The 26,122-nt window shown below is 28.6% G+C and overlaps 1 protein-coding gene across 1 annotated transcript in view; it reads left to right on the top strand.

Moving 5' to 3' along the window:
- The first annotated feature begins 1,671 nt into the window (after positions 1-1,671).
- The window catches only part of LOC107447088 (lysosomal alpha-glucosidase), a 43,447-nt gene continuing 18,996 nt past the window's right edge, over positions 1,672-26,122 (top strand). The window contains exons 1-10 of the mRNA XM_016061902.3: positions 1,672-2,410; positions 3,378-3,520; positions 5,821-5,986; positions 10,036-10,132; positions 12,491-12,729; positions 14,920-15,051; positions 16,668-16,778; positions 20,104-20,220; positions 22,168-22,367; positions 24,052-24,185. Coding sequence (XP_015917388.2) covers positions 1,856-2,410; positions 3,378-3,520; positions 5,821-5,986; positions 10,036-10,132; positions 12,491-12,729; positions 14,920-15,051; positions 16,668-16,778; positions 20,104-20,220; positions 22,168-22,367; positions 24,052-24,185 — 1,894 coding nt within the window. The 5' untranslated portion in view covers positions 1,672-1,855. The remainder of the gene's footprint in view (positions 2,411-3,377; positions 3,521-5,820; positions 5,987-10,035; positions 10,133-12,490; positions 12,730-14,919; positions 15,052-16,667; positions 16,779-20,103; positions 20,221-22,167; positions 22,368-24,051; positions 24,186-26,122) is intronic.

Here is a 26,122-nt window from a genome sequence, read left to right as displayed (position 1 = left end):
AATAAATCTAAATTATTAAGAATGACTTTCAGAAGTTTATTGTTTCTTGTAAAATTAGTTTTGATGGTAAGATTAAAACAACTAGCGTACACCCTCTTGCTACTTCTGTAAAATGGAATACAGGTTGGCTCCTCCCTTGCCGATCTCCAATGAAACGTTGTGCAAAGCGTAGAGGTGGCGAGTTCGAATTCCACCGTAACCCTGGATGTATTCTTTGTTATGCCCTTCTCTAAATTGTTCTATCTCTTCTTCTACTTGACAAAGGTTTATTCGCCTAAATTGAGCAAATAAGCCTGCAAATGTATGTAATTCTAATAAAACAATAAAGGAATACAGGTTGGACGATTTAAAGAAGGAGATCAGAAAGAAAAAAAAAAGAAAATCAAACTTGCTTACTCTATACTTCGTAACATTTGGCAAAAGAACAATACTCTAATGGCAACTTCAACGCAACTCTCCAGATTCTCAAGCAGCGTTTGTTGTACAATTTTTTATGTTACGATTCGAAATCACTGCGTCGCTTCTAAATTATCTTTTGCTAATAATGACCAACACAAGTAATAACCCTTCAAAGAATTAATTTAAAAATTTTGATTTCCATCAGATCCTCGGCAAGAAGCTTTAAATTTGACAGTGATATAAATTTATTATTTTTTTTCTTCAATTTACTTATTTAAGAAAAAGATTTTATATTCGTATTGATGTTTTTAATTAGATTTAAGGAACATCAAAAATTTTTAAGTGCTTAGGGTCTCTTAGGTTCTTAATCCGGCCCTGCTTTCTCCTTTATCACTAATTTAAAAGAAAGAAAAAGTAAGTTCAGGCAAACCTAGAGTAAGTCATGAAGTTTCAATTGCTGTTAAAATTACTTCAAAATATTAAAATGCAAACAAATTATTAGAAGAGAACTTCTCTGTTGCGTAATCCATAAGTTATCATCTCATAAATTATTTCAATTTGCATATTTTAAAATTTTCCTTTCAGTATTTGAAACTTCATAGCTCTCTCTAGGTTTGACTGAACTCACTTTTTCTACACTTTAAATATTAAATTAGTTATGGAGGAGTAAGAGAATGTTCGACGAAAATTTTCTTTGCGTCCTCTGAAGCCAAAATACAGTTTCTGTTTCTGACTTTTCATAGCAACTTTCTGCTATCTATTTAGCCTCAACCATAAATTTCATTAATCAAAATAGAAAGCTATAAGCTAACTCAAAGAGCTTGTCACACTATTCTACAATCTACATTTCCACCAAACAAGTACTTATGTCTGTGGGTACAACCGGCTGAGCAACTGCGCATGCGCTTGAAATGCTTGGCTAGAATTTAATTTTCACCAAATAATTTCGAAAAGTAACCCTGTTGAAGAGATTGCGCGGAGGTACACATAGTTTGTTGCTTACAGGTGTAATTAAGTGTAGCTTCGATTGCTAGTGAGTGTAATACTAAGCTCTTTATTTATGATTCATTAAATAAAGTAAGTTAATTGTTTTAAATAATTTTTTTCTGTTTATAATATTGTATCAATGTATTTAGAAGCGTTTACGACATTTTATAATTCTAATTATCTGTGATAAAGTAGTTAAAGATTTCCANTTTCTGACTTTTCATAGCAACTTTCTGCTATCTATTTAGCCTCAACCATAAATTTCATTAATCAAAATAGAAAGCTATAAGCCAAGGTCACACTATTCTACAACTACATTTCCACCAAACAAGTGCACATGATAGTTCCGTCATAAAATGTTTTCGTTATCTGGCCGGAAAATAGATAAATGATATTTTTAGTTTTATTGTCTGTGACATTAATTGCTTGAAGCTTCAGATTACTTTGTGACCCCGTTGCATTCGCAACAATGGTATCTGCTACTTATCCAAGGGGAAAATTTACCCCGGTCGATCCACCTCAAGAAAATAATGTTATTCATGTGCTTCATGAATCTGAAGAGATAAATCAAAGAATTAAATCTAGACTTATTTATTATATAATAGCCATAAGTAGCATACTTTTCTTCGGATTTTGTGTTACCTATTACTATCAGAGGAATCATATTCTACTTTTCTGCCGAGTTTCTGATCCTGGTACGAAAGTTAACGCTACTTGTTCCGGTATTCCAGATATCGAAAAATTTGATTGTTTTCCTGATTATCCAGTTTCCGAAAAAGAGTGTCTAAATCGTGGTTGCTGTTATCATCCCGTTTCTGCTCATAATGATTCTGTAAATCCTCTGAATGTTCCTTATTGCTATTACCCATCCGATTATAATGGATATTCAATCTACAGTTCATCTCATGATGGGCGGCACATAAGGGCGAGATTAAGAAGAAACACTCCATCTGGATTTCCTAAAGATGCCTCGGATTTACTTTTACTTATTACTTTATTGGATAATAATTCACTCAGAATTAAGGTACATATTTGAAATAAGTGTTGGCTGCTTCTGTAGAGCTTTATCTTGTCGTAAATACGTGAGATATATTATTAAAATAAAATTACAAAATGATTGGAGTATATTTAATTCAACAAACGAAGATTGATTACCCCCTTCCCCGAAAACAAAAACAGTTTTCTTTTAAAAATACAAAGCAAAAACACTGCTTACTAAAGTTGCCATCGTACAAAAGCTAAATTTTGTAAAAACAAAGTTAATATGTTGTTATCATCAAGATAATTTGAAGACTGTATTCTTATGTGATGATGAAGAAAGAAAAATATTAATATTAATAGACATGATTCATGTGCTAGAAGTTTTATTTTAAAGAGTTACGAATGACGCTTGTTATGTGTCATATTGAATCTACTTTGATTAAGGACAAAATTTGCATTTTTTTTAACATGATAATAATTAATTAATAATTTTCCTAATTTATAGATCTAGATACAAATATCCAAAGAAAATTTAAGTGTTAGAACTCACTGCTTTTTTTTATTTGTAAATTTAATTTAAATAGTTTCTAATTTTTTTTTAAAATTTGATTTATCAGTTGTAACTAAATTATTTGTTGAAATTTTTGAGGAAATTTTGAAAATTTATTTGAGAAGTACAGAATAAAAAAGAGAAAGTTTCAGAAAATGTTTGGAATATATCTTCCATGGTTCCACCTCTTGAGAAAATATCTGTGGTGTTTCTTAATTTCATAATTGTGAAGGTTCTGTTATTTTTATGGCAGTTTGGACCTATTATTATGTCTAATTTTTAAAAACATTAATTATTCTTCACAAGATGTATATCATGTGTCTATAATTTTCATTTACGTTTATTAAGACTTGTTGACTCATCTTTGCTCTTGAAAATTTTGTTGCTATTGCTAAAATTGAAATAAATGAATTTGATTGACTAAATTTTTTTAAAAATTTATTGTAAATTTTATTTTCAGATAACTGATTCTAGTGCCACTCGTTTTGAAGTTCCTATTTACATAAATGCTGATTTAAAAGATATTACAGAACCTTTATATTCTATAGATATAGATTCACAAAGTAACTTGTTTGTGACGCGCAAATCCACTGGCACTGTTATGTAAGAAAACTTTACTTTATATTTTTCTTCAATTAAATATTTATGAAAAATCATGACAATTTTTATTAATTATTTTCATTTTTGTACTATTTTTAACTTTATTATTTTTCTTTCTTAATTTACTTATTATTGGGTATTATTATTTTTTTAAAGGAAATTATATGTGAAGTTATAATGTTAATGTTTTCATTCTGTTACTATTTCTAACTTTATTATTGTTCTTTTAGTTTACTGATTATTTAATTATTATTGAGTATTGTTATTTTTTAAATGAAATTATATGTGAAGTTATAGTGTTATATATAATGTGTGAAGTTATAGTTTACCATACTGTTAAAAGTTTTTTTTTTTTTTTAAATTTTAATATAAAACTATTTTTATGGTTTCAAAAAATAGATTAAATACTACACAGACATATTTACTAAACATCTGGGTGTAGAATAATTATTTTTAATGTTTAATAAACTGAAATGCAGTAGCCTAAAATTGACTTAATTTTAAAGAGAACATAATATACTTGAACTAGGATATTAAAACCTCTTTTAGCCAAATATGTATTTCGGTGACCCTTAATTTTACAAATATTTTTGGATCAACAAACATTTTTTTTCCTGATTACTAAAGAATTTAAAATTCTTTTTTAAATTCAATTTTTAAATACACTTCCAGAAAAGTTATATGAATCATTTCTTAAAATTTTAATAAGAATGTTTGTAAAGAAATTGTCAGAATTATTAATTCCCTGTGGTTGGAAAAACTACATTTTATTATCCGTTAACTACAATTACTTCATTACAAATTTAGTTAATTGTAACAACTTTTTTTGAATTGTAGTAATTACAAACTACTTTTAAAATGTTACTATTTCACTACTTTTGGGAGACAAACAGACTTTGATAAAATTAAAAAAATCTCTGCAAGCAAATCATAAACTCTTGTAATTAGTTTCAACCATTTTGTCGCCATTTTAATTTGGAAATTTTTATTTTATTTTTTTAAAACTCAATATTGATTCATACTGTAGGAATAATTTTGGTAAAAAACCAAAAAAGCTGAAAATAGAAATCCAAAAATGTTAAATGCAAAAATTCTTTTTAAATAGCACTTTTCCGTGGAATGTTATCAGCGTTTTTAGTAAAAATATCTATGCAAGATTTAATGTTTGAAGTCACAAAACTTTTACGCCTCCATTTGAGTTTGTAATATCAAGATTTGACTGTTTTTAAATTTAGAAATACTCTTCTCATCCAAAGTTAGTTGTAAGGTTGAACATTATAAATCATGTAACCTGTAAAAAATGATTTTGAAGGGATATTCTCATACTAGCACCAGTTTGAGCCTACTGCAATCATCAAAGCTAAATGTCACTGCCCTGCCTTTGATCTTTCGATAAATTTTAAAAAAATACATAACGAAACATTGATTGGTAAAAAGTTTCACAGCAATGTTATAAAATTAAAATGTAAGTTAAAAGAAAAAAAGTAATCATTTTCTGGAACTTTGTAAGAACATTTTTACCAGTTTTTTAAAGATATATTTATGTGGTTTAACAAAATGAAATTTACATACCACCAAGGGAAAAAAAAGTGAACTTTGTGAACAAACTATCTATTTGAATACATAAATAACTTTAAAAAAAAACTAGATAATTTGTTAAAAGTTTTTTTTTCCAAAGAACTTTAAAACATAATTTAAACCCTGAAATATATCAATCATTCCATGTCACTGTTAATCAAGGCCCTGAGAATAATACTCTAAAAAAGAGATAAGGTTATCAGTTAGAGCTTAATTTTATAAAACTAATAAATTTTATGAAACTAATAACCCCATGGGATGAATAACCCCATGTTTGAAAAAATAGTTCCACTGTACCTCACGCATGTAGTAAGAGGTGACTGAAATGGGTACTCAGTGTCTGGGGATATGGCTGGGCACCCTGATTCTGGGAATTATATCAGGAGACTGACCCCCCAGGTTGGTAAACTGTAAAAAACCATTGCTACGAAATCTCAAGAAGAAATAAACCATGAACTGACTGCAAGGAGACGATTTGGTAAAGGCTTTAAAGACTTGAAAATTGGTTCATGGAATAGAAAAAGACATTTTGGTCTTAAAAGCTAAAAACTGGAAAACACTAGCAGTAAGCACTAGCAGTAGCAGGTTAGCCTGAAAAAAACTTCTTGAGAAGGCCAAGGCCCACCCTGGGCTGTTGAGTCATTGATGATGATGAATACATTTTTGTTTCTTAGTTTTTTACATTTCACATGATTTAATTGGATGTTATGTTAATTTTTTTTTAGTTTCAAAACAAGGCTGCCACAACTGGTTTACTCTGATCAGTTTTTACAACTGTCTAGTCGACTGCCCTCTCCTAATTTGTATGGTATTGGAGAAAAGTATGGACCTATGCTGAGAGATGTTAATTGGACAAGAATCACTTTATTTAATTCTGACCAAGAACCTATTGTATGAACACAGCCTTTCTTACTTTTTTTAATTTTATTTAAGATTTTCTGTATAAAGAGTTCATTTTTTATCTTTACATAAATTTGATATCGGTACTTTTCATTATTGTTGTTGCTCTTCATGAGGTATTTCAATTAAAAATGCAGAATTTCTGTTGCGATTGATATTAATAAGGTCTAGCATTATTTACTTTTATTGTACATTTTACTTTTCTTAAAATATACAAGAATTCAGATAGGTTAGAACAGGGGTTTCCAACTGGCTGCATCCGGCCCGCGAAGCCTTTTTTTGTGGCCCTCGAACTAAAATATATTAGTTGTCATTTTTTTGCGGACAATTTTCGTAAAAAGTCTATATGGGTTTAAAATACTTTTCTCGTCAATTAAAACCTAATTTCTCCGTTTCTGTGAAATTTAACATACCAAAGGTGCAAAGAAATTTATTTCTCAGGTTTTGCATCCAAGAAAATATTTATTAAAATACAAAAATAATCGTGTATGTTGCTCTTTTTTATTTCAGTTTTTTGTAAATATAATTTAGCATGTTCTTATCAGAATTTTTCTCAAAGAAATTCTCCGATTTAACTTTTTGAAACCACTCATTTTGGAAGAAAATATTTACACACCCATTTGTAAATTTTACATTTAATATGTAAATATCTATTCTCTGGTGGTTGCAGCAGACAAATCTCAATTTTCTCATTGAATATTTTGAGTGCTACTATGTAAGTTTTAATACTAAACTTTTTAAAATTTTATATCTTAACAATTAGATATCTTATTACATTAATTGCTTAATACATAGGTGCACATTAAAGTTATTTACTTCTTATTTTGATTTGTAATTCAATACTTTTGTTTTGTAAAAATCTGACAGTAATATTTAATGTCCTTTCAAACATAAAAAAGGTCTACATAAAATTTTGATAAAGTTGCGGCCCGCCATTTGATTCATGTTTTTAATTCTGGGGCCTCATGTAAGTTGGAAATCCCTGGGTTAGAAGATTTGAAAATTTTGTGTATTTGATATAGAAGTTAATTTTTCTATTTGGAGGGTGTTATTGTGAAATTTTTCTTTTAGTCTGCATAAATTGTTTAATGCTTAGTTACAAGCAAAAAAAAAATATATATATCGCATAAATCCCCCTATTATTATTATTATCAATATGAATGAGATGCGAAATTTACTTGCCATTAGGGATGGAATTTCTTTGCCTGGCAAGTACGTTTTGTCTTTTAAAATGTTGTGTTTTAAGTATCAAATTACCATCATTTTCTAGAGTTGACTTGCTGTGGATTGAAACTCTGGTAACCTTCGAGGCTATAGGATTGATTTGGTCCGAGTTTTTATAAATTGTTCTCCTTTACAGTTTTACTATCAGTTAACATCTGCATGCCAACATGAAGTGTTAAAAGCATCATTTCTGATATTTAAGTTTTCTTAAATATTCTTATTTTATTTATCTTTAATTATGTCTGGATGGTGTTGTTATTAATTTTTTTCAGTAAATATGTTTTATTTTTACAGTTTTTACCTTTTTATAGTTTTTGTAACCAAAAAATTCCTAATGTTACCTCTATTAACATTTTAAAAACTGTTCTTTCTTTTCTTGAAAATAGTGGCAAGCAAAAATTTTAGACCAGTTAGTACCTTTAGAACTGAAATATTCTGCCCTGCATTAGAGTAATATGCTATTTTCAAATTTTAATTTAACTCTCATAGTTTTTATAAGGTTTAATTAGATTTTTTTATGACACACCTCTTAAATAATATACAAGGAGGTGACAAAAGTCATGAGATGGCAATATGCAAACAAAGAGGTCGCAATTATATTATGTACAAAATCGATATATGGGTAGAACACTGACAGTAATTTTATTTGTGTTCAAGTTATTCGCCTGAAAATGTTTCTGATGTAATTATGACCGCAATACAAGATTTAACTGACTTTGAACGTGAAATGGTAGTTAGAGGTAAAGTAGTGGTGAACCACCTGTCCGAGCTGTTGAAACCTGTAGTGATGATTCTGAAGTCCATGAGAGACTTAACATACATTGATTGCCATAATGATGTTGGACATATGAATGCCAAGAAAACCCTTCGCAACTTGTAGCAGCGCTATTGCTGACCACAAATACAAAGGGGCCCCAAAATATATATTCAAAGTTGTCCTAAATGTCGAAATTATTAATCGCCGAAGTGCCATCGCTTATGACTTATCACAGCAATTGCCGTTTCCTACTACACGGTGGGAAATTTTATCTGCTGATCACACCATTTGCTTACCGCAATCCAAATCTGGTAACACCAACATGCTCACTCTGATTGACCATTCTGTAATGGGATATGGCAACAGAAGACAGACTCAAGTGCTTTTGCTAACAGCTTGTCATAACCTCTCCATAGCTTTTTACCATATTGGTTGGACTCTAGATGACTGGAAAACTGTATCTTGGTCTGATGAGTCATGATTTCAGTTGGTCAGAGCTGGTTGGAGAGTATGACACAGGCTCTACAAAACCAAGGATCCAAGCTGTCTACAAGGCACTGTCCAGGTTGCCACTCCACAGGGAATTTAAAAATCACCTAAAATAACAGGGAAAAAGCAGTGATTTTTGATTTTTTCTCTACAAACTGGAAAAATACAATGAATTTTGTTTCTTATTTTTGTTTTTTAAAAAATGGTGACCACTCAAAGAGTAATCTATGGGATATTTCAGCTATAAAACTATTTCATTTACTAAAGCATTATTTAAGTATGTTCAGCTGTTTTTGCATCAATTAAAACTAATAAATATAGTTAGCCCAATATAGCTCTCACATGAGCACAGTAATTGTTTCCTCTCAATATATTGTGTATAATATGTACAGGGAAAACACAGGGAATTTTTTTCTAGATTTGAGTGGCAACCCTGATTGTGCAATCTGGTGGTGGTTCTATAATGTTGTGGGCTGTTTTTTTATGGATTGGGTTCTACGGTCTGATTGCATTGACTAATGGTTGTGTTCAAAACTTGAAAAGCTCTTGCAGTCATTCTTGAACTTCACATCCTCATACAACGATGGAATTTTTATGGATGACTATGTACCATGTCATCGGGCCCCAATTGTTCACAACTTGTTTGAAAAACATTTTGAACAATTCCAGTGAATGATTTGGTAATCTAGATCATCATCATCACAACTTGCTTGACAGCCCATGGTGGGCCTTGGCCTTTTCAAGAAGTTTTTTTCCAGGCTAACCTTTTTTTTTGCTAGTGCCTTCCAATTTCTTGTTTTTAAGACTAAAAGGTCTTTTTCTAGGCCATCTATCCATCTCAAATACTATTAGCAACAAACTGAAATTGATCATAAAAGTTCTACTTTGATATATTGATATCTTTGATATATAATTCTCATTTATATATTTCAGAAAAATAACTCAAATTAGAAAATTTCTACCAAAATAAATCTTTATTTTGTTTATTGCTTGCTTAAGTATTTTAATTAGTGTTATTTCTAAATGATAATGTAACCTTCATTAATGGTAGTCAGGAAGCTTTTCTTTTTCCCCCCAGTATTTTAACATTTTCAGTTTTTTAGTTCAGAACTCTCTGTTTCTTAAATTAAATAAAGAGTATTTTATATTTATCTAAAATGAATTCAATATCAGTTATTATCCAAAAATGTAAAGTAAAAAATATTAGAAATACAATAAAAACATTTTATATTTGTTTTCATTTCGTGTTAATCGTGTATAAAAAATATTACAATGAATAAAATTTTTAATATTAGTGTTGACACACTAATACTAAATGTGTTATTGACTGTAAAATTCCCTGAAATTTTCTGTCTCCAAAATACCTTAGATATTAGCATGAAATTTGTATTATTATTTTTTTCTTTTCAAATTGACAGCGTTGTATCTTCTTTTTTTTATGTTTATGCATATAAATTTGCAATTTGTTTAGCATTAGCAATAGTGTGACTAGTCAGAAGAATTTTATTTTAAAATTGCTTATTTGTTGTATAAATTTTATTTTATTTCTTTCTTTATTTTTGTAAAATAGCCAAATTATCCACTGTATGGAAGTCAACCATTTTATTTATCCTTGGAGCCAAAGGGATATGCTAATGGAGTGTTCCTTCTCAATAGCAATGCAATGGGTGACTATTTTTGTTCATAAATGTCTTTAAAAATTTTTTTTAAAATGAAATTTACAGTAGACGCTCTTTAATTTAAAATAGGATAATTCCCGAAGTTGGGTTATTTGAAGTGACTTCAAATAACATTATCATTCTTATTTGAAGTGATTCCCTAGGATTTCCTTTTCATGTTAATGTTAAAATTAGATATGTAATTCAAAAAATTTTTCCCATTCAAAATCTGATCTACTGGAAATCAGAAAATTTTACTGCTTTTTTTATCTCTATTAAATAGTTTTTCATAAATTAATTAATTTTAAAATCAAAAAATGAAATGAGTAAAGTTAAACCAATTTAAGAAAACGTTTGTAAATAGCATTTTTACAAATAATATGTTATGGGTTTAGGACCACATAGGGGTTAAATATATTTGTTAAATACGAACCAGTTATTAATTTTTGATGAAATCATGCTTTGGTTCATTTGAATTTTGAGTAATTCAAACTTTTTAAAAATCATTTTGTTATGTAGTTTTCCCTTTTGAGTTCAAATGACTAAGGTTCCATTGTATTTTTTGAACACCAAAATGTGATTACGTAACGAAATGATTTTGAATCATAAATGAGTTTTTAATATCATAAATTTACCCATATAAAAGAAATTATTTCTTAATGTATTACTTTAAATATTTTAAGTAATTATTGTTTGCAGGGTATATGCAGCGATATTGGAAAGAGTTTCTTAGTGTAATGAATGAGGGAAATATGATTTATGTATGATAACAATTAGTATCAAACTCATAAAACAATTTCTAAAAATTACTAAAGTTTTATCGAACGGGCAATTTTTATAAAAATAACTTATAGATACAGTATAAGAGCTTTATAATATAAATTTTGAAATGCAAAGCATTGGGCTTTATGCAGGGCTCATAGTTGTCCTAAAATTCCTTAATTTTCTTAAAAAAGATAGTGTTCTTAAATTTTCTTAATTATTAAAAATTTCCTGAAATTTCTGTGTTCTTCACATTTTTTTTACGTAAACAGATAGAATAAATATTATTTATCTAAAAAAAATTGAAGAAATTCCAAATTCAGAAATTTTGTTATATGCCTAGAAACATATAGTATATAACAAAATGAACGCCTAAGTCTTCATAGCCTGTCAAGTATGGTATTAGTTTACTTCCATAGTTAGAGACAATTACCCTTTACTTGATGGTATAGAACATTCCATGTGAGAGAAATGTATAAAAACCACATATCTCTCTTTTCTTGATCCATCACTATATTATTCTCTATTTTTTTTCAGGAGAGAATCCTCATATTTTGTTACAACTTAACAATTTTCTGTATTTATGCTATTTTCACTGACTGCTGTCAGTGTGGTGGGTGATCACTTGGATTAGTCTGCGTAGGGACTGAGAGTGTGCGTTATTGATCCTCTTTAAACTGTTCTACCGTAAAGTGATAGATCTCGCTTGCAGGTCATCGGGCTACCAAAGCGGGGGTGCCATCCCCACTGCAGAGGATCAAAATTGTGATGGCATGTCTTTGGATCATCCTCAGGGATGTTTCCCAGACCGTCACCAATAGCCAATTGTGCAGCTCTAGTGCTATGTAAATGAACTACAACAAGAATTACATGTATATATGTATTGAAAGAAATTGTGTAATTTAAAAAAAAAATCTGATTTTTCTTATAAATGTTTCTTTTTTTGCTTAATTGCTGGAACTACTGAAACTATTACCAATTGTATATCTGCGAATCCATGTTGGTATCCTAGAAATCACTCCCATTAGAGAATTAGCATCCTTAAAATGTCCTTAAATTTGGAGGCAATTTAATCCTTAATTTTTATATTCTGGACTATATGGAGTTTCGTGTTATATGGATCGCATCTTTAAAATTACCTATTAAACATGTCAACAATATTATTCTGGAACAAATCAATCTTAAAATGCTCTAAAATAACTTTTAGATATGAATGCTTGAAAATATGAACCACAATTTTGATCATCTTAGGCTATGAAATTGTTATTATGTAACAAATAATTAAACAAATAATGTAAAAATTAAGTATAGCTCATATACAGTTACAGAAATCTCTTAACTGCAATTTGTATTGTTTACACCTACAAAGTCAATGTGATTTACAGAAATGCATTATACAGATTTTCTACTGTAATTCATAAAAACATTTAATGAAAGGAATTTTGTCTTAAAGTTGATCAGTGAAATAAAATCCTAAGTATAATAAATATTTTTTAAAATTCAACTGAGAAGAATTTTTTTATCACATATGTTGCATTGAAGGAAACTAAGAGTTTTATTTTAAATATGTAACTTAAAGATAAGAAGTTATATTTACTATTTCAGACGTTATTCTTCAACCAACACCTGCTATTACATTCCGTCCAATTGGAGGAGTTTTGGATTTCTTTATTTTCCTTGGTCCTTCTCCAGATAATGTTGTGCAACAATATACCAATGTTATTGGTAGAACTTTCTTGCCTCCCTATTGGAGTTTAGGTTTTCATCTTTGTCGCTATGGGTATAACTCACTGAATAAAACGAAAGAAACACTTCAACGAAATATAGACTATGGAATTCCTATTGTAAGTTCAGTTCCTGTATCAATTCTTTTTCTATACCTCATTTTTTCCAGTTTAATCTGTAAGCGCATAAGCGCTCAGCTTTTTTGGTTATACTATTTGTTAAAACTTTGCAAATTTCTTCACTTTTCGAATAATACTAACCCTTAATTAAACTTTGAATATATTATTATAATAAAGTGAATAATTTTCTCCTATTATTGAGATGAATTTTATTTGAATGTAGCAGTTAAGTGCATACAATGTTCCAATTTAGTACTTTTCTAAATTCCGCTTTTCCATCGTAATTATTAATTATTTGTTAATTAAAATTAGAATAATTTAAATTAAAGTATATAAATTGAAATAAATATAAATATTTCATATTAAAATCTTAAAATATTTAAGTTCTGCATGAGATAGATTTATAAATCTTGCAGGGGGGAGGGACACCTAAGTTTATGTTCCCCACTGCAGACCGACCTATCATCAAACAGAGGTGACAAAGTGTCAGTACGAGGGACTAATGTATATATCGATGGTATTCTTATTGTTTGGAAAACCTTTAAACAGAAAAGTGTTTCAATTTCTACCATTGGGGCTGAGCATATCTCTTTATCTGAGTCAGCCAAGGAGTTGATGGGATTAAAAAATGTGTTAAGTGATAAAAAACTCATGAACATACCAAGCTGTGAATTGTTTTTGATAACAGTGCTGCTATTCATTTTTCTAAATCTGAAGTTGAGAACTTTTAAAGCAAACATGTTGATGTATCTTGGCATTTTGTTAGACAATATGTTATGACAAATCTTTGTAGAACATTTTAATGAAAATTCTGTTTTCCAGAGTCTTTCTGCAGACAGTGAACTTATTCACAAAACCTGTGGTTAAAGATAAACCTGAAATTTTAAATTTTCAGCTAGTAGCCACTTTTTCCACAAACCTAATGAGTCGAATGTCCAATATCGATAGTTCCTTTTACATTTAATAGCCACTTTTTGCAAAGTTTTTTTGTTGTTGCTTTGATCGAATGAAATTTTTCTTGAAATTTCGTATTGAAAGTAATGTACGGTTAGAAAAAGTTAATTCAATAACAACAATATAAATATGTAACAAAATTAAGTTAAATATACTGACTTTAAAGTACTTGATTTAAAAATATTTAATATCATAATCAATTTTAATATCATGCATCGATTTTTCGTATTTACCAGATTTAAAAGTTGTACGTTCTGATTCATATTCACGCAATTTAAAAATCCGATGTTGTGACTTGTATTTACACGTTTTAAAAATCAGTATTGTGATTCGTATTCACACGAATTTAAAATTCAGCGTCACGATTCGTGTGCATGCGCTTGTAATATCAAACATCGATTTCCGTATTTATATGTGATTTAAAAGCTACGCCTTGCGATTCGCAATATACAAATTCGCAATATACAAATTGCAATATTGGATTTAAAAATCCAATATTGCAATTTGTATTTTACCTTTTTTCAAATCTAATGTCGTGATCCATATTTACGTGGTTTTGAAATCCACTATCACGATTCATATTTACGCGATTTTAAAATCCAAAATTGCGATTCTTGTAAGAACTTGTAATAAATTTTTTTTCTTAAATTAGTTACATTAAATTTGTGACATTCTTCATTGAAAGGTAATTTAATTATAAATCCTAGTTCAAAAAATCATGTTAAATGTGAAACATGTATGGTATAAAAATTTATATCGGATTTTAGCACATTAAAATGTCAGGTTTTTTACACTTTGTGCTACAATTAGTCCTGATGAAACAGCATATGTTAAACTTATTTCACATTAAGTCTATAGAATCTCCTTGACGAGAGAATAAAAACTAGACAAGATTTTTTAAAACAAGTTTGTAAATGATGTTGCGATGGTATAAGTTTAAATTGGTAAAACTAAATCTATGTTGATACGGTAAAAAGTTTTGAAATCCTTTAGTGAATAATTTATTTATAATGTAGTTATATCTTGAATGTCATTAAGAAATATGATAGTAAAGCAGTCATGGGTATTGGTGAGGGGAGCAAATATTTAATAAAATTACAATATTTTATTGAATAATCGCTTTGCTCATCCCAAATATTTGAATAAAATTGCAGCAATTTTTTTTGTGTATTGGTTTCGAGGCTTTGTTATTTTTTTTTTATAAATGAAATTTTTACAAATTTCTTTTATATGTAGGATGTTCAGTGGAATGACATTGACTATATGGAAAGGTATAAAGACTTCACTTATGATAAAGTACAGTTTGCTGGATTGCCTGAATTTGTTGATGAACTCCATAAGAATGGAATGCATTATGTGATAATGACAGTAAGTTATGATAATTTCTAATTTAATTTTGTATACATTAAGGAGTGTATACATTAATTTTGTTTGTATACATTAATTTTGTATACATCTGTAGCAGGGTTTAAGCTGAGTCTAAAAATTCATTAGCAAAAAAGCTAAAATCTGAAAAAAAGTTTTAGCAAAATGCTAAAATGCCATTAGGCTTATAAAATTACTTTATATCAAACAAGTACTGTAAGTTATCTGACAAAGAATAGCTTAATGTACAAGAATATCAAAAAGAATACCTATAACAAAAAAAAAACACATTTATTATTTATCAAAACATTTTGGTTTTCGTGAACGCTAGCGTCATGGTTCTTCTTGCGAAAGATATTTAGATTTTTTCTCCTTCTTGTTTGATCAAGTTTTTTTCATGGATGTTAGCGTCATGGTTTTTCGTGGAAGCTTTTTTTTTAATGGAATTTAGTAAAATCCTTTAGCAAAAATGCGAAAATGCTTTGTTGAATTTTAGCATTTTTTAGGGGTCTTTTCGCATTTTGCGAAAAAAGCTACCGTAGCGGAAACCCTGATCTGTAGAGAATGCGGATTCTTTCACAGTGGATGCATAGTTGCACACTTAAATTCTTAGTTTTCCATATTTCAAAAATAAGTTCTGTACTACAAAAAATAAATGCTGATAAAATGCCCAGAAATTTATTAGAAGTGCCTTCTATAAAAATATAATATTAAAGATAAATAATAAATGAATAATAGTTATATAAATACAAACCAAATCATGGAACCTAAAATAAAATAAGAAAAAAAAAATCAGCACACCATCCCTTTATATTAATTGTTAGTCCAAGGAACCACTAATAATTTTATTCTTTGGTGGTCTGAGTCAAATTTAATGGTTTCCGACAACCCTTTATTTTGAACTCTGGCTTAGTGTTCAATTCAAATAAAATTTTTTAATAAATATTTTGCAGTGGTTGAACTGCATTAGATCTATGAAGACGAAAAAAAATTTAAATATTGTGTCAACCTTAAAGCTCTTTATAATTTTAAACATCATTAAAATGTTGATAAAAAAAACCCAAAAATTTATTAGATGTGCTTCCTATAAAAATATAATATTAAAGATAAATAAAAAGTTTAATAATAGCTATTAAAATACAAACCAAATCATGAAACTTAAATTTAAAAAAATCAGCACACCATTACTTTATATTAATTGCCAGTCCAAGGAACCAGTGATAATTATTCTTTGGAGGTACGAGTCAATTTTATTGGTCTCGGACCACCCTTTATTTCAAACTCTGACTTGACGTTTAATTCCAATAAATTTTATGAGAACAAATAAAAAACGTTATTTTGCAGTGGTCGAACTGCATTAGATCTATTTTGAAGAAGAAAAAAATTAAATATTGTGTTAATCCCTTAAGCTCGTAATAATTTTAAACTTCTTAATAGTGTGATGTAATTGTATATTATTCATTTTTTTTAATCCAAATTATTAATAAATATATGAAATAAAACCAGAAAAAATGTTTTTATTTGAAACAGCTTTTTGCTTGGTTTCATCAAAGGAAATATTACTTAATTTTTATTATAACTTTAAATGTTTTTTTTACTTAAGAAGGATGTATTTACAGGATCCTGGCATAAGCAATTCTGAACAACCCGGAACCTATGCTCCATATGATGAAGGTGTTAAGGATGATATTTTCATTAAAAACCCTAATGGCAGTATATTTGTTGGAAAGGTAGGTGACATTACTTTTCTTTAAACAATTTTGTATTTGTAACATTGAAGAACTAAATATAATTGTCTGGTGTAAGAAATCATCTGCTCTCAAAGAATGAATAAATTTAAACAAGGAATTAAGTTGGTATAGAAAGTTCTTTTCTTTGAGAAATTAATCATCGGCAAAAGTCTTCTAATACAAAAAGTCTCTAATACAAAAAGTCTTCTAAACAAAAGTCTTCTAATTAGTCAAAAGTCTTCTTTTCACTAATTGTCTTATTTTACAAAATGCAGAAATTTTTCGCATTAATTTTTAAAATTATCTTCTAAAATGTTGTGGTCTAAAATGCTCTAGTCTCATTTTTTTTAAGACAGAAAAGGAGCATAAGTAAAATGCAGGTAAATAAAATAAAATGCAGGTCTGTACACATTAAAAGCTAGAACCAAAATCTGGTCAAAAGTAGGAAATATAAATTAATATGCTAAAAACTTATGACTACTTAGGAAATAAAATATAAAAAATCATATAACTTTTTTTTAAGAATCATTATTTTTTTTCCTTATATTATGAAGAGTAGTTTGTTCTTCAGTATAAATATGTAATGCGAATTAAATTGTAAAAGCTTTCTTATTTATTTGTGCTTCTTTAAGTTAATTTTTTAAAATACAATTTTTATAGAGTTTTATTTTTATAAAGTTTTAATTTAATGCATGTAGGGAATAAAATTTTTATTAAAGGTAAATACTCTGCCACAAATGGCTGCATAGTGCATTAAAAATTAAGTGTGGTTAAATGCCAAGTGAAATAAAAGAATGCCAGAATGTTACGATATAAAAAAAAGGTAATTTATGTGCTCTGAAAAAGAAAAAAACTCAGAGAGAACTCTGATGGATTAATGTGTTCAAGGAACAAAATGGTCATTTTGTGCTGAAGACATGAATGTTAAAAAGAAATGCAAATACCATTTGTAGGCATCCTGGATTAAGATGTCAATAGGGGGTATGACCATCATGAAGGGCAAAGTTTCCAGATGTCTTGGCATGCTTTGCATTACAGAATTCAGCAGTTATTTGGACAATTCGTTTTTTTCCTCTGTCTGTGCACAAAAGAGGGTGTCCTTGTTTATTGCAGAGATATTATTGAAAAGCAACACTCCTCCCCAAAGCATCCCACACATTTTTAATGGGATTTAGATCTGTAGAACATGATGGCCATATGAGGATTGAATATCCTCACTCTGTACACATGTTATGTTATCATCCATAAAAATAAATTTATCACCGACAGCACCATGGAACAAGCGAACGTGAGACAGCAGAACATCACTAATGTAGCATTGTTTTAGATGGAAACACATAGAAGGACATTAAGCCATTAAACATAATGCCAGTCCATTCCATGACACTCCATGTAGGATATCTATGTTTGTTCCTCTATGTTTGTTTTGTATGCTTTCCTGTATATATGATTATACACTGTAGCAATATCACACCGTTGGGATCAACAATCAGATGATAGACTGAACCTATTGTCTTCTGAGAATAGTATGCAAGCCCAGTCCTCTTTGCCCCAACTGCGATGCTGAACACCACGAAATCAGGCACAAAACTGAAAGACATAAAAACACAATAAATAAAACTAAAATTAAAATTTTTTAAATTTAATATTGTATTTTGTCCTTACCAACTCATAATAGTCCAAATTTGCCACAATTAAGCAATTTTCTCATTCCTTTCAAAGGCCCAAAATAGCACAAAATCGGAAATTTTTCCGAAAAAACTATTCATTCCAATGACTTTTTTGGTTAATTATGTAGTGTCAAAAGTCAAATGTCTTGAAACATTGTATAAATATCCTGAAGTAAGATTCAACAGATATCGTCCATAATATTATTTTAATATTGGAAAAACTGTAACATCTTTTTTATACATTATATAGTCATAAATCAAACATATTCTACTAATGTGTTTTTGACATTCAATGCACATAATATTTACATATATTTATTTAAAGTATATCAAATATTTTACCATTATGTCTAATGATTGTATAAAACAAATATTTTATTAATATTTATGCGATTTATATTGAATTATTTGTCAGGTGTGAAACGTGCTACCTAAACCAAAAATGACTGATAACAAAATTATTACCGTATGAAATATTTACAAAAAATTAGATCACTGTCTTTTGAATTAATCCAGTGTGTGACAAAACTACTTTGAAGGAATAATGAGACATATTTTTTCCTGCAGAAGCTCAGAGAAGCCTTTAGCTAGACCCTGTCATCTCTGCCTTCCCCCTCATTAATCTTTGAAACAATTTTTGTTTTTGCTTTTTCTTATGAATTACTGTTAATAGAATTATAAGTTAGCAAAAATTGAAAAAAATAAAAGTTCAAATTTACTAAATTTGTTTCTTATGTTAATAAATAGCTTTAAAGCATTTTGTTAATAAACTACAAGTAAATTTGGTTTAAATTTGCTACCATTTAATTTGCTCTAACTGTTTTGTGTCTTTGGCTCCTGCATTTCTTGATTAGGCTGAATTAATTTTCAATCACACCTTGCATATCTGATAAACATTCATTGTAAATCAAATAAATACCTGTAAAATATTAGTACAATAGTTAATACCTCAGTAAAATATTCAATATACATAAGATAATTATGTAAAATAACCTTAAAAAGTCATTCCATATCAAATAAATGCTAGACTTATATACATAACATTATTAATACACATCATTTACATATCTGTACTAAGTTTATCTGATATAAATATCTTTGAAACTATTCACAAATCTGGCAATAAAATTTTTGAGAAATTTCTATTTAGTATCTATTATGACTTTCTCACCACCTAAATCTTTAGTAATAGATTATTCTTAGCTTTTAGATTTATAGCCAGGCATTGCATATTCTCTTCTTGCAGTCTAGGTAGCTGGTAATAACAAGAACTTTAAAAACAACCGTCATAATAGTAAATTTAGTTTTATGATGAAGTTTAATAACTTTCAATAATCTTTGAAATTGAGATACTGACATCATATATTGAGTTATGCTGTAAACTATCTTTTCTTTTCTTGTCTGTTTTCTTTTATCTTTTCTTGGAAAACACCTGAATGCATTAACAGCTCCAATATTATCATAATCATAAATATTATCACATACTATTATAAATCAATTCTAAGCTTTGTTTAACATCACTACCATTCTTTCGTTTATTTATAACAAGTACTGTTTTTATGTGTTAAATTTTCAATTGTTGAAATTCATATATTTTATAATTCTTTCATTTTAATTTAATTTTTGTTAATTTGTTAAAATTCTAACCCATACAGGTTTGGAATGATGGTAATACAGTTTTCCCTGATTTTAGTCATCCTAGTGCTACAGCATATTGGACAAGGCAGTTCCAAAATTTTTATGGAAAAGTCAAGTTTGATGGTGTGTGGATAGTAAGTAATATTAAATTATTTTTATATTTTACAGTGTTTTTCTATGAATAGGATGTGGTAAAAGTTGTAAGTTGTCAAGATAAAATGCCAAATGCTGTCAGGATTTCTTTTATTAATTAATTGAAATATCTAGTAAAATGTCCCATTTTTCATGCATGAGGGATGTTGTTAAAACTTAAAATGTTTGTCCAAATGAAAAAAGAACACTTCTAATGGTGTTAGTAATGTAGAAGATATATCATAATTCAAACACATAGTAGAAAGTAAGAGAAGTTTACAGACTGTTTATAACTCAGGGATGCAATTTTGCTCCACTTTGAAGGAAAAGTTTGTCAAATGGTAGCAAAAATTTATGAATTCTTATATGAATATGAATCTTAGAAGCTCATATGAAGTGCCACTTTATTTCAGCTATTGTATCTTGAGGTGATTCTTTTAAAGTATATGCAAATTAAGGAAATTTATATAAATTTTTATCTTTAATTCTTTACTACATCATAATTTTTTTAACTTAAATTGGAACAGTTAGCATTACTGATAACTAATTAACCACTTTTCATTAGAGCATTCAAAGTGAATGTAAAGTCGTGTTTAACATAATTGATGGAAGCATCCAGAACAGCAATTAGTATGATTATTAGTTGCAGAAGGCGAGTAATGTTGACATTTGCTTTTTAATGACTGCTGTTTATAGTGTGTAATATCTAGGACATTCAATTGTAAATAAAGGTAATCAAAGAATTGTAGCTTGTGATAACTGTGTAGTGTTTTTAAGTAAAGGCTAAGTCTAAGTTGCAGGAATTAATTTGATGGTTTTTAGAAGCTGGCTGTTAAAGTCAATGAATTATCTGATTATCCATAGGATTTTACTTTCCCGGCTGTTATTTGCTTTTTTGGTTTATATTAATATTATCCCATTGGAAGTAACATCAGTGTAGTCTGTAAGGAATACCAGACAATGGTCCTTTACCGAAAGAAAAGATCAGTGTAGGCCATATTAGGCAATGACTCATAAACTCCTCCTAGATTATTAATCAAATTAATCTCGTCTTTATTAATAGTTACTGGTCAGAATTTTATTACCTTAAAAAATCCAAAAATTTTAAAACAAAAGGAAATTTCTCTGTAATTAAACACGATTTTCAATCTAAAACATCATTTCTTTCCTCATGTAACAAACAATTGCATTAAGATGTGTATAATTATGATGAAATTAAAATTTAATTTTCGTTAAAGTTTCATAAAATCGATCAAAGTTGAAGTGAAACAGAAGTACATCGTTGTGTTGTGAAAATATTAACGATTTATCATGTGACTAGCTAATTGCTGAGTGATTATCTGGTGAAAATGTGGGAAAATCAGTTAAAATGTGTGGAAATTGTAAGAATGAGCTTGCATTTCTGAGGATTTTTTAAAAAATCCTAAAATTATGAAAAGTACCTAAAGTGGTCTAAAATGAAAATAAACATCCTTAAATTGAATGATGCCTTGAAATGAAAATAAATATCCTATATTCTCAAAAAAAGATTGTCCTTACACAGCATAACAGTAAAAAGGGAGAAAAAAACCCATAAAAATCCGGTTTTTATTAATAATACATGCTATTTACTAAACATTTATCCCTTTTCTTTATCCATTTATCCTTTAAGAAAAAGAAAGTAAATTTGAACCTGCATGTTACACCAAGAAATTTATTTTCAGATAATATAATTTAATTATACTAAATAAAAATATGAAATAATCATGTTCATACTTTGCCGGTTCATAATTTGGGCTTATATACAATGCCTAGGCTACATGGGAAAGTTTTAATCGATTCGAACTTAGCTGATCAATCATAGGCATTGCCTACAGTGTTGGATTTTATAGTTTGCTTGTAGCATGGACTAAAAATTACTGGAATTCTAATTTTAAGTATATAGTGTTCGATTTTTTTTACCACATTAGGACATGAATGAGCCTTCAAACTTTGTAGATGGAGGTATAGATGGCTGTATGGAGTCAACTTTTGAAGATCCTCCTTATTTGCCTGGAACTGGTGAGAAGCTTCGTCACAAAACTGCCTGCATGACTGCTAAACATTACAAAACAATTCATTACAATGAACACAACTTACTAGGCTATAGAGAAGCCATGGCTACTAATCAGTAAGAATGCACATTATTGTCATACTATCATTTTTCTTAAAATTTTTTTTTTTCAATTATTACATAAGTATGTTTCTGTCGATTTTGGACTCCTCTTTTCCCCTAAAAAAAGCAAATCACAATCTTCCCTTATGTCTACGTAAGAGAGTCACAATGCTCCTTTGTTTTTAGCTTTAACATTAATTTTTATTGTAGTAATCTAATTTTCGGATTATACATGATGCGAAGTGTTTTTAAAAAGTGCTTAAAGGTGCTTATTTTCGATTTTAGTTTTTTTAAAGTCCTTTAAGGTGCATTTTTCATCTGGTGTTTTTAAAAAGTGCCAATTTTCTCTTTTCAAAAAGGGAATGTCAATTTTTGCCATGTATTATGCAAAAGCGTGCTTTTCACATTGTTCTATTCAGCATTTTCACAATCTTTCAACCACAATCTATTTCGGCCCATCGTCGGTCCATAGCGTAAGAAAACGCCAATCATTTTACAGGTTTGATGAAATACCTGCGAGTCTGCATGTGAGCTGGGTTTGGTGAGATTCTTGCACTCTCATGTGCAACTCTGCTGCAATTTGCAAGATATTCTCAATTTCAGGCTTCATTTTCCACCCTCTGATATTGAACAGAAAAATATCTTGATCGTTTTATTGTGTCTAATATAATCAAGAAAAGAGTTCTTTGTCAGAAACTAGTTATTTTATCATGATCATGTACAGTTTCTGAAAATTTTGTTGATGTATATAGTACTTAAAATTATTTTTTGAATGCTTAAGAAGTACTTATAAGGTGCTTATTTTTTGTTGAAAGATTTGGTTACGCACCCTGTTATAGTAGAAAAGCTTTATGATGTAAACCTTGAACCATGAGACCATATTTTATGTAGAATTTTGTGTAATATATATCATGTATCATCAAACTTACCTACTTTTGAAATTATTTATTATTGCAGAAAAATAATTGAATTACATTCAAACTATCAATGGACAAATTTATAAATTTTGGTTTGTTTTTGAGATAGTAATGTTTTAGCAAATACTTTTCCTTGCAGTTTGTGAGCAGTTAGCAGTTTTTGCTTAGTTACAGAAGTAAATTTTTATTGTTTATGTCCCCTGCAAAGCTAATTTGTCTTATGATGGTGAATCGTAGTTTATAGAATTGTGTTATATAGATCTTCTACTGTAATTTCAAATCAAACATATTGTGAAAAAATGTGCATTTTAATTGATTTTATAAAAGTTTGAGTAAAATATTCTTTAGGAATCTTTCACGTTTTCCTTTTGCAGTCAAATCTTTTGACCTATGAAATTCTTTGAAATGAAGAATTGAATAAAATTTTTTTCTCCCTAGAATTGAATGAAATTTTTTTTCCCTAAATTTAATTCCCAATTTGAAATTTTTTTATAATAATTTTTTTTTGTATTTTTTTAAATTTTTATATTTAAAAAATAGAAAATAAAGAGGTTTTAATATCTTATGTAGTAAGCATTGCTTATATCCCTCTTCCTATCTTGTCTACAAAAATAAACGAATCACAAACCTCATAATCCCATTGGTGATCTTAACTTAGTGTATAATGTAATGTCTTTATGCCTAAACTAATGTGAATGATTATTTGTTTGTTATGATTATTGTTGATTTTTGTTTATTTTATTAAATAAATGATTATTTGTTTCTTTTGTTATTTATAATAGAGCTTTGAGAAGTGTACGCAAGAAGAGACCTTTCATAATATCCAGAGCTACCTTTGCTGGACAGGGCGTCCACAGTGGACACTGGAGTGGAGACATTGCATCAACTTGGGAAGATATGAGATACACCATTCCTTGTTAGTCTTTTATTCTTCATTTTTTAATAATGTCACATGGTGCGTAGCATTTTTAAAAAATGCTTAAAGGTGCTTATTTTCGTTTTTAAAAGCCCTTGAAGGTGCTCTTTTTGTGTTTTTAAAAAGTGCATTTTTTTCCTTTATCTTGTCGATTTTCACTTGCAAAAGAGTGGTATCCACATTGTTCTTTTCGGCATACCGTCGTTTCTAACATGTTTAATGAAATACTTGCATGTCCGCATGTGCATATACTGAGCTGGTTTTGGTGAGATTCTTGCACTCTGCTGCATTTTGCAATTTAGTCTCAATTTCAGACTTCATTATAGCCTCTAAGATCGAAGCAAAAAATCTCTCGATCTTTTTGTGGTCACTAATATAATCAAGAAAAGAGTTCTTTGGCAGAAAATAGTTATTTTATCATGATCATGTAAAGTCTTTGAAAATTATTTTGTATTTTGATAATGTATATAGTGCTTAAAAATATTTTTAAGTGCTTAAAATATACTTAAAATGTGTTTATTTTTTCTTGAAAGAGTTTGTTACGCACCCTGTGTCAATGATGAGAATCCCATAAAAGTTTACAAAAATAATAAATAAATACGTAAAATTCTTGTTAAAAAATAAATAGATTGATAAAGGTTTAGATTTATTAATTTGTTACCTAAATACCCATACTTTGTGCTGGGTAAAAGAAGGTAAGTGATGAATGAATCAGTTTCAATCCACCCTAGGAAATCATGCCCAAAACTAGAAGGCGCTTCCCACCACAATAACTGAAGCTAACGTAATTCCAAAATAGTTTTTATTTATTTATTTATTTTTTTAATCAAGCAAAACAGGCTTTTAGTAGCTCATTCCTTCTAAATAAAGATTCACTCTATTCAGTACCCTCTTGTCTCAAGACTATACTCTAAACTAAACCAAGTAATCAGAAGCAAAATAATTACTAAACGGAAAAAAGTGAAATTAAATTGAACTGAGAATAATCAATTACTTGGATAGATGGATCTAGATTTCAATTTTCGAAACATGCTTGACCAGAGTTCCTGTGTAACAATTAATTGTTTATTTTAACTAATAACAAATTTTAAAACAAAGGCATGAAGTAGTGAAAAAAATATTTGTTGCATTCGAAAATAATGAGTAACAATGAAAATGGAAGTCAATTAAGCTATAGTGTTAGCAAAATGGACACTGTATAATGTAAAAATCAAAAAAAAAAAGTTGAATTGCCAATTAATTGCAAAACTGCACCTCTCAAAGAAAAATTTTTAAACATAGTCTTGAAAAAATAAATAAAATATATTAATAAATATAAAATCTTTGATAACTAGAGCTGTTAAATAAAGAAAAAATATTTCACTTAAAGTGAAGTGCTAAAATAAACAATGTGTATTAATCAGAACGAATATTAAATGCTTTTATCTTTTAAATTGCCAACAGGTAATTTCTCAAAAGATTTAAGTTAATTTCAGAATTATGCAAAAAAGAAAACTGTAAACATTTATGTTGGGAATAATTATCTTAGTTGTAATACATGAAAATATGCTTAATTAATGAAATCAATTTAAATTTATTTTGAGTATACTGAAAGGGAAAAAAAGAAAGGAGCAAAACAGTGAACTTGAAAATTGTCTTTTGAAGACAAAAGTAATTCTCCATGTAATAATTAAAATAAGCATGTTCTATCTTGGACACTTACCTTACTTTAAAATTACAGCTTAAGTTGCTTTTTTCTAATTCATCTTTTTTATGATTTTGTTTCCTTCTTCATTATTTTTTATCATTATTAATATTTTGGTCTCGATAAAGCACAGAAAAAACTAAGGTTTGAAACGATATTCAAATTTAGAACAGTAAAACAAGGAACCTTCTCTATTATAAAAATGATTTTGATTGTATGGAAGCAAGTATGGTATAACACCTAGTGTAATCCT

The sequence above is a fragment of the Parasteatoda tepidariorum genome, chromosome 3 (genome assembly GCF_043381705.1).
Source record: "Parasteatoda tepidariorum isolate YZ-2023 chromosome 3, CAS_Ptep_4.0, whole genome shotgun sequence".
In the NCBI taxonomy this organism is placed as follows: Eukaryota; Metazoa; Arthropoda; class Arachnida; order Araneae; family Theridiidae; genus Parasteatoda; species Parasteatoda tepidariorum.
Note: the sequence above shows the minus strand (reverse complement) of the source record. Positions and strands in the feature narration are given on the sequence as shown.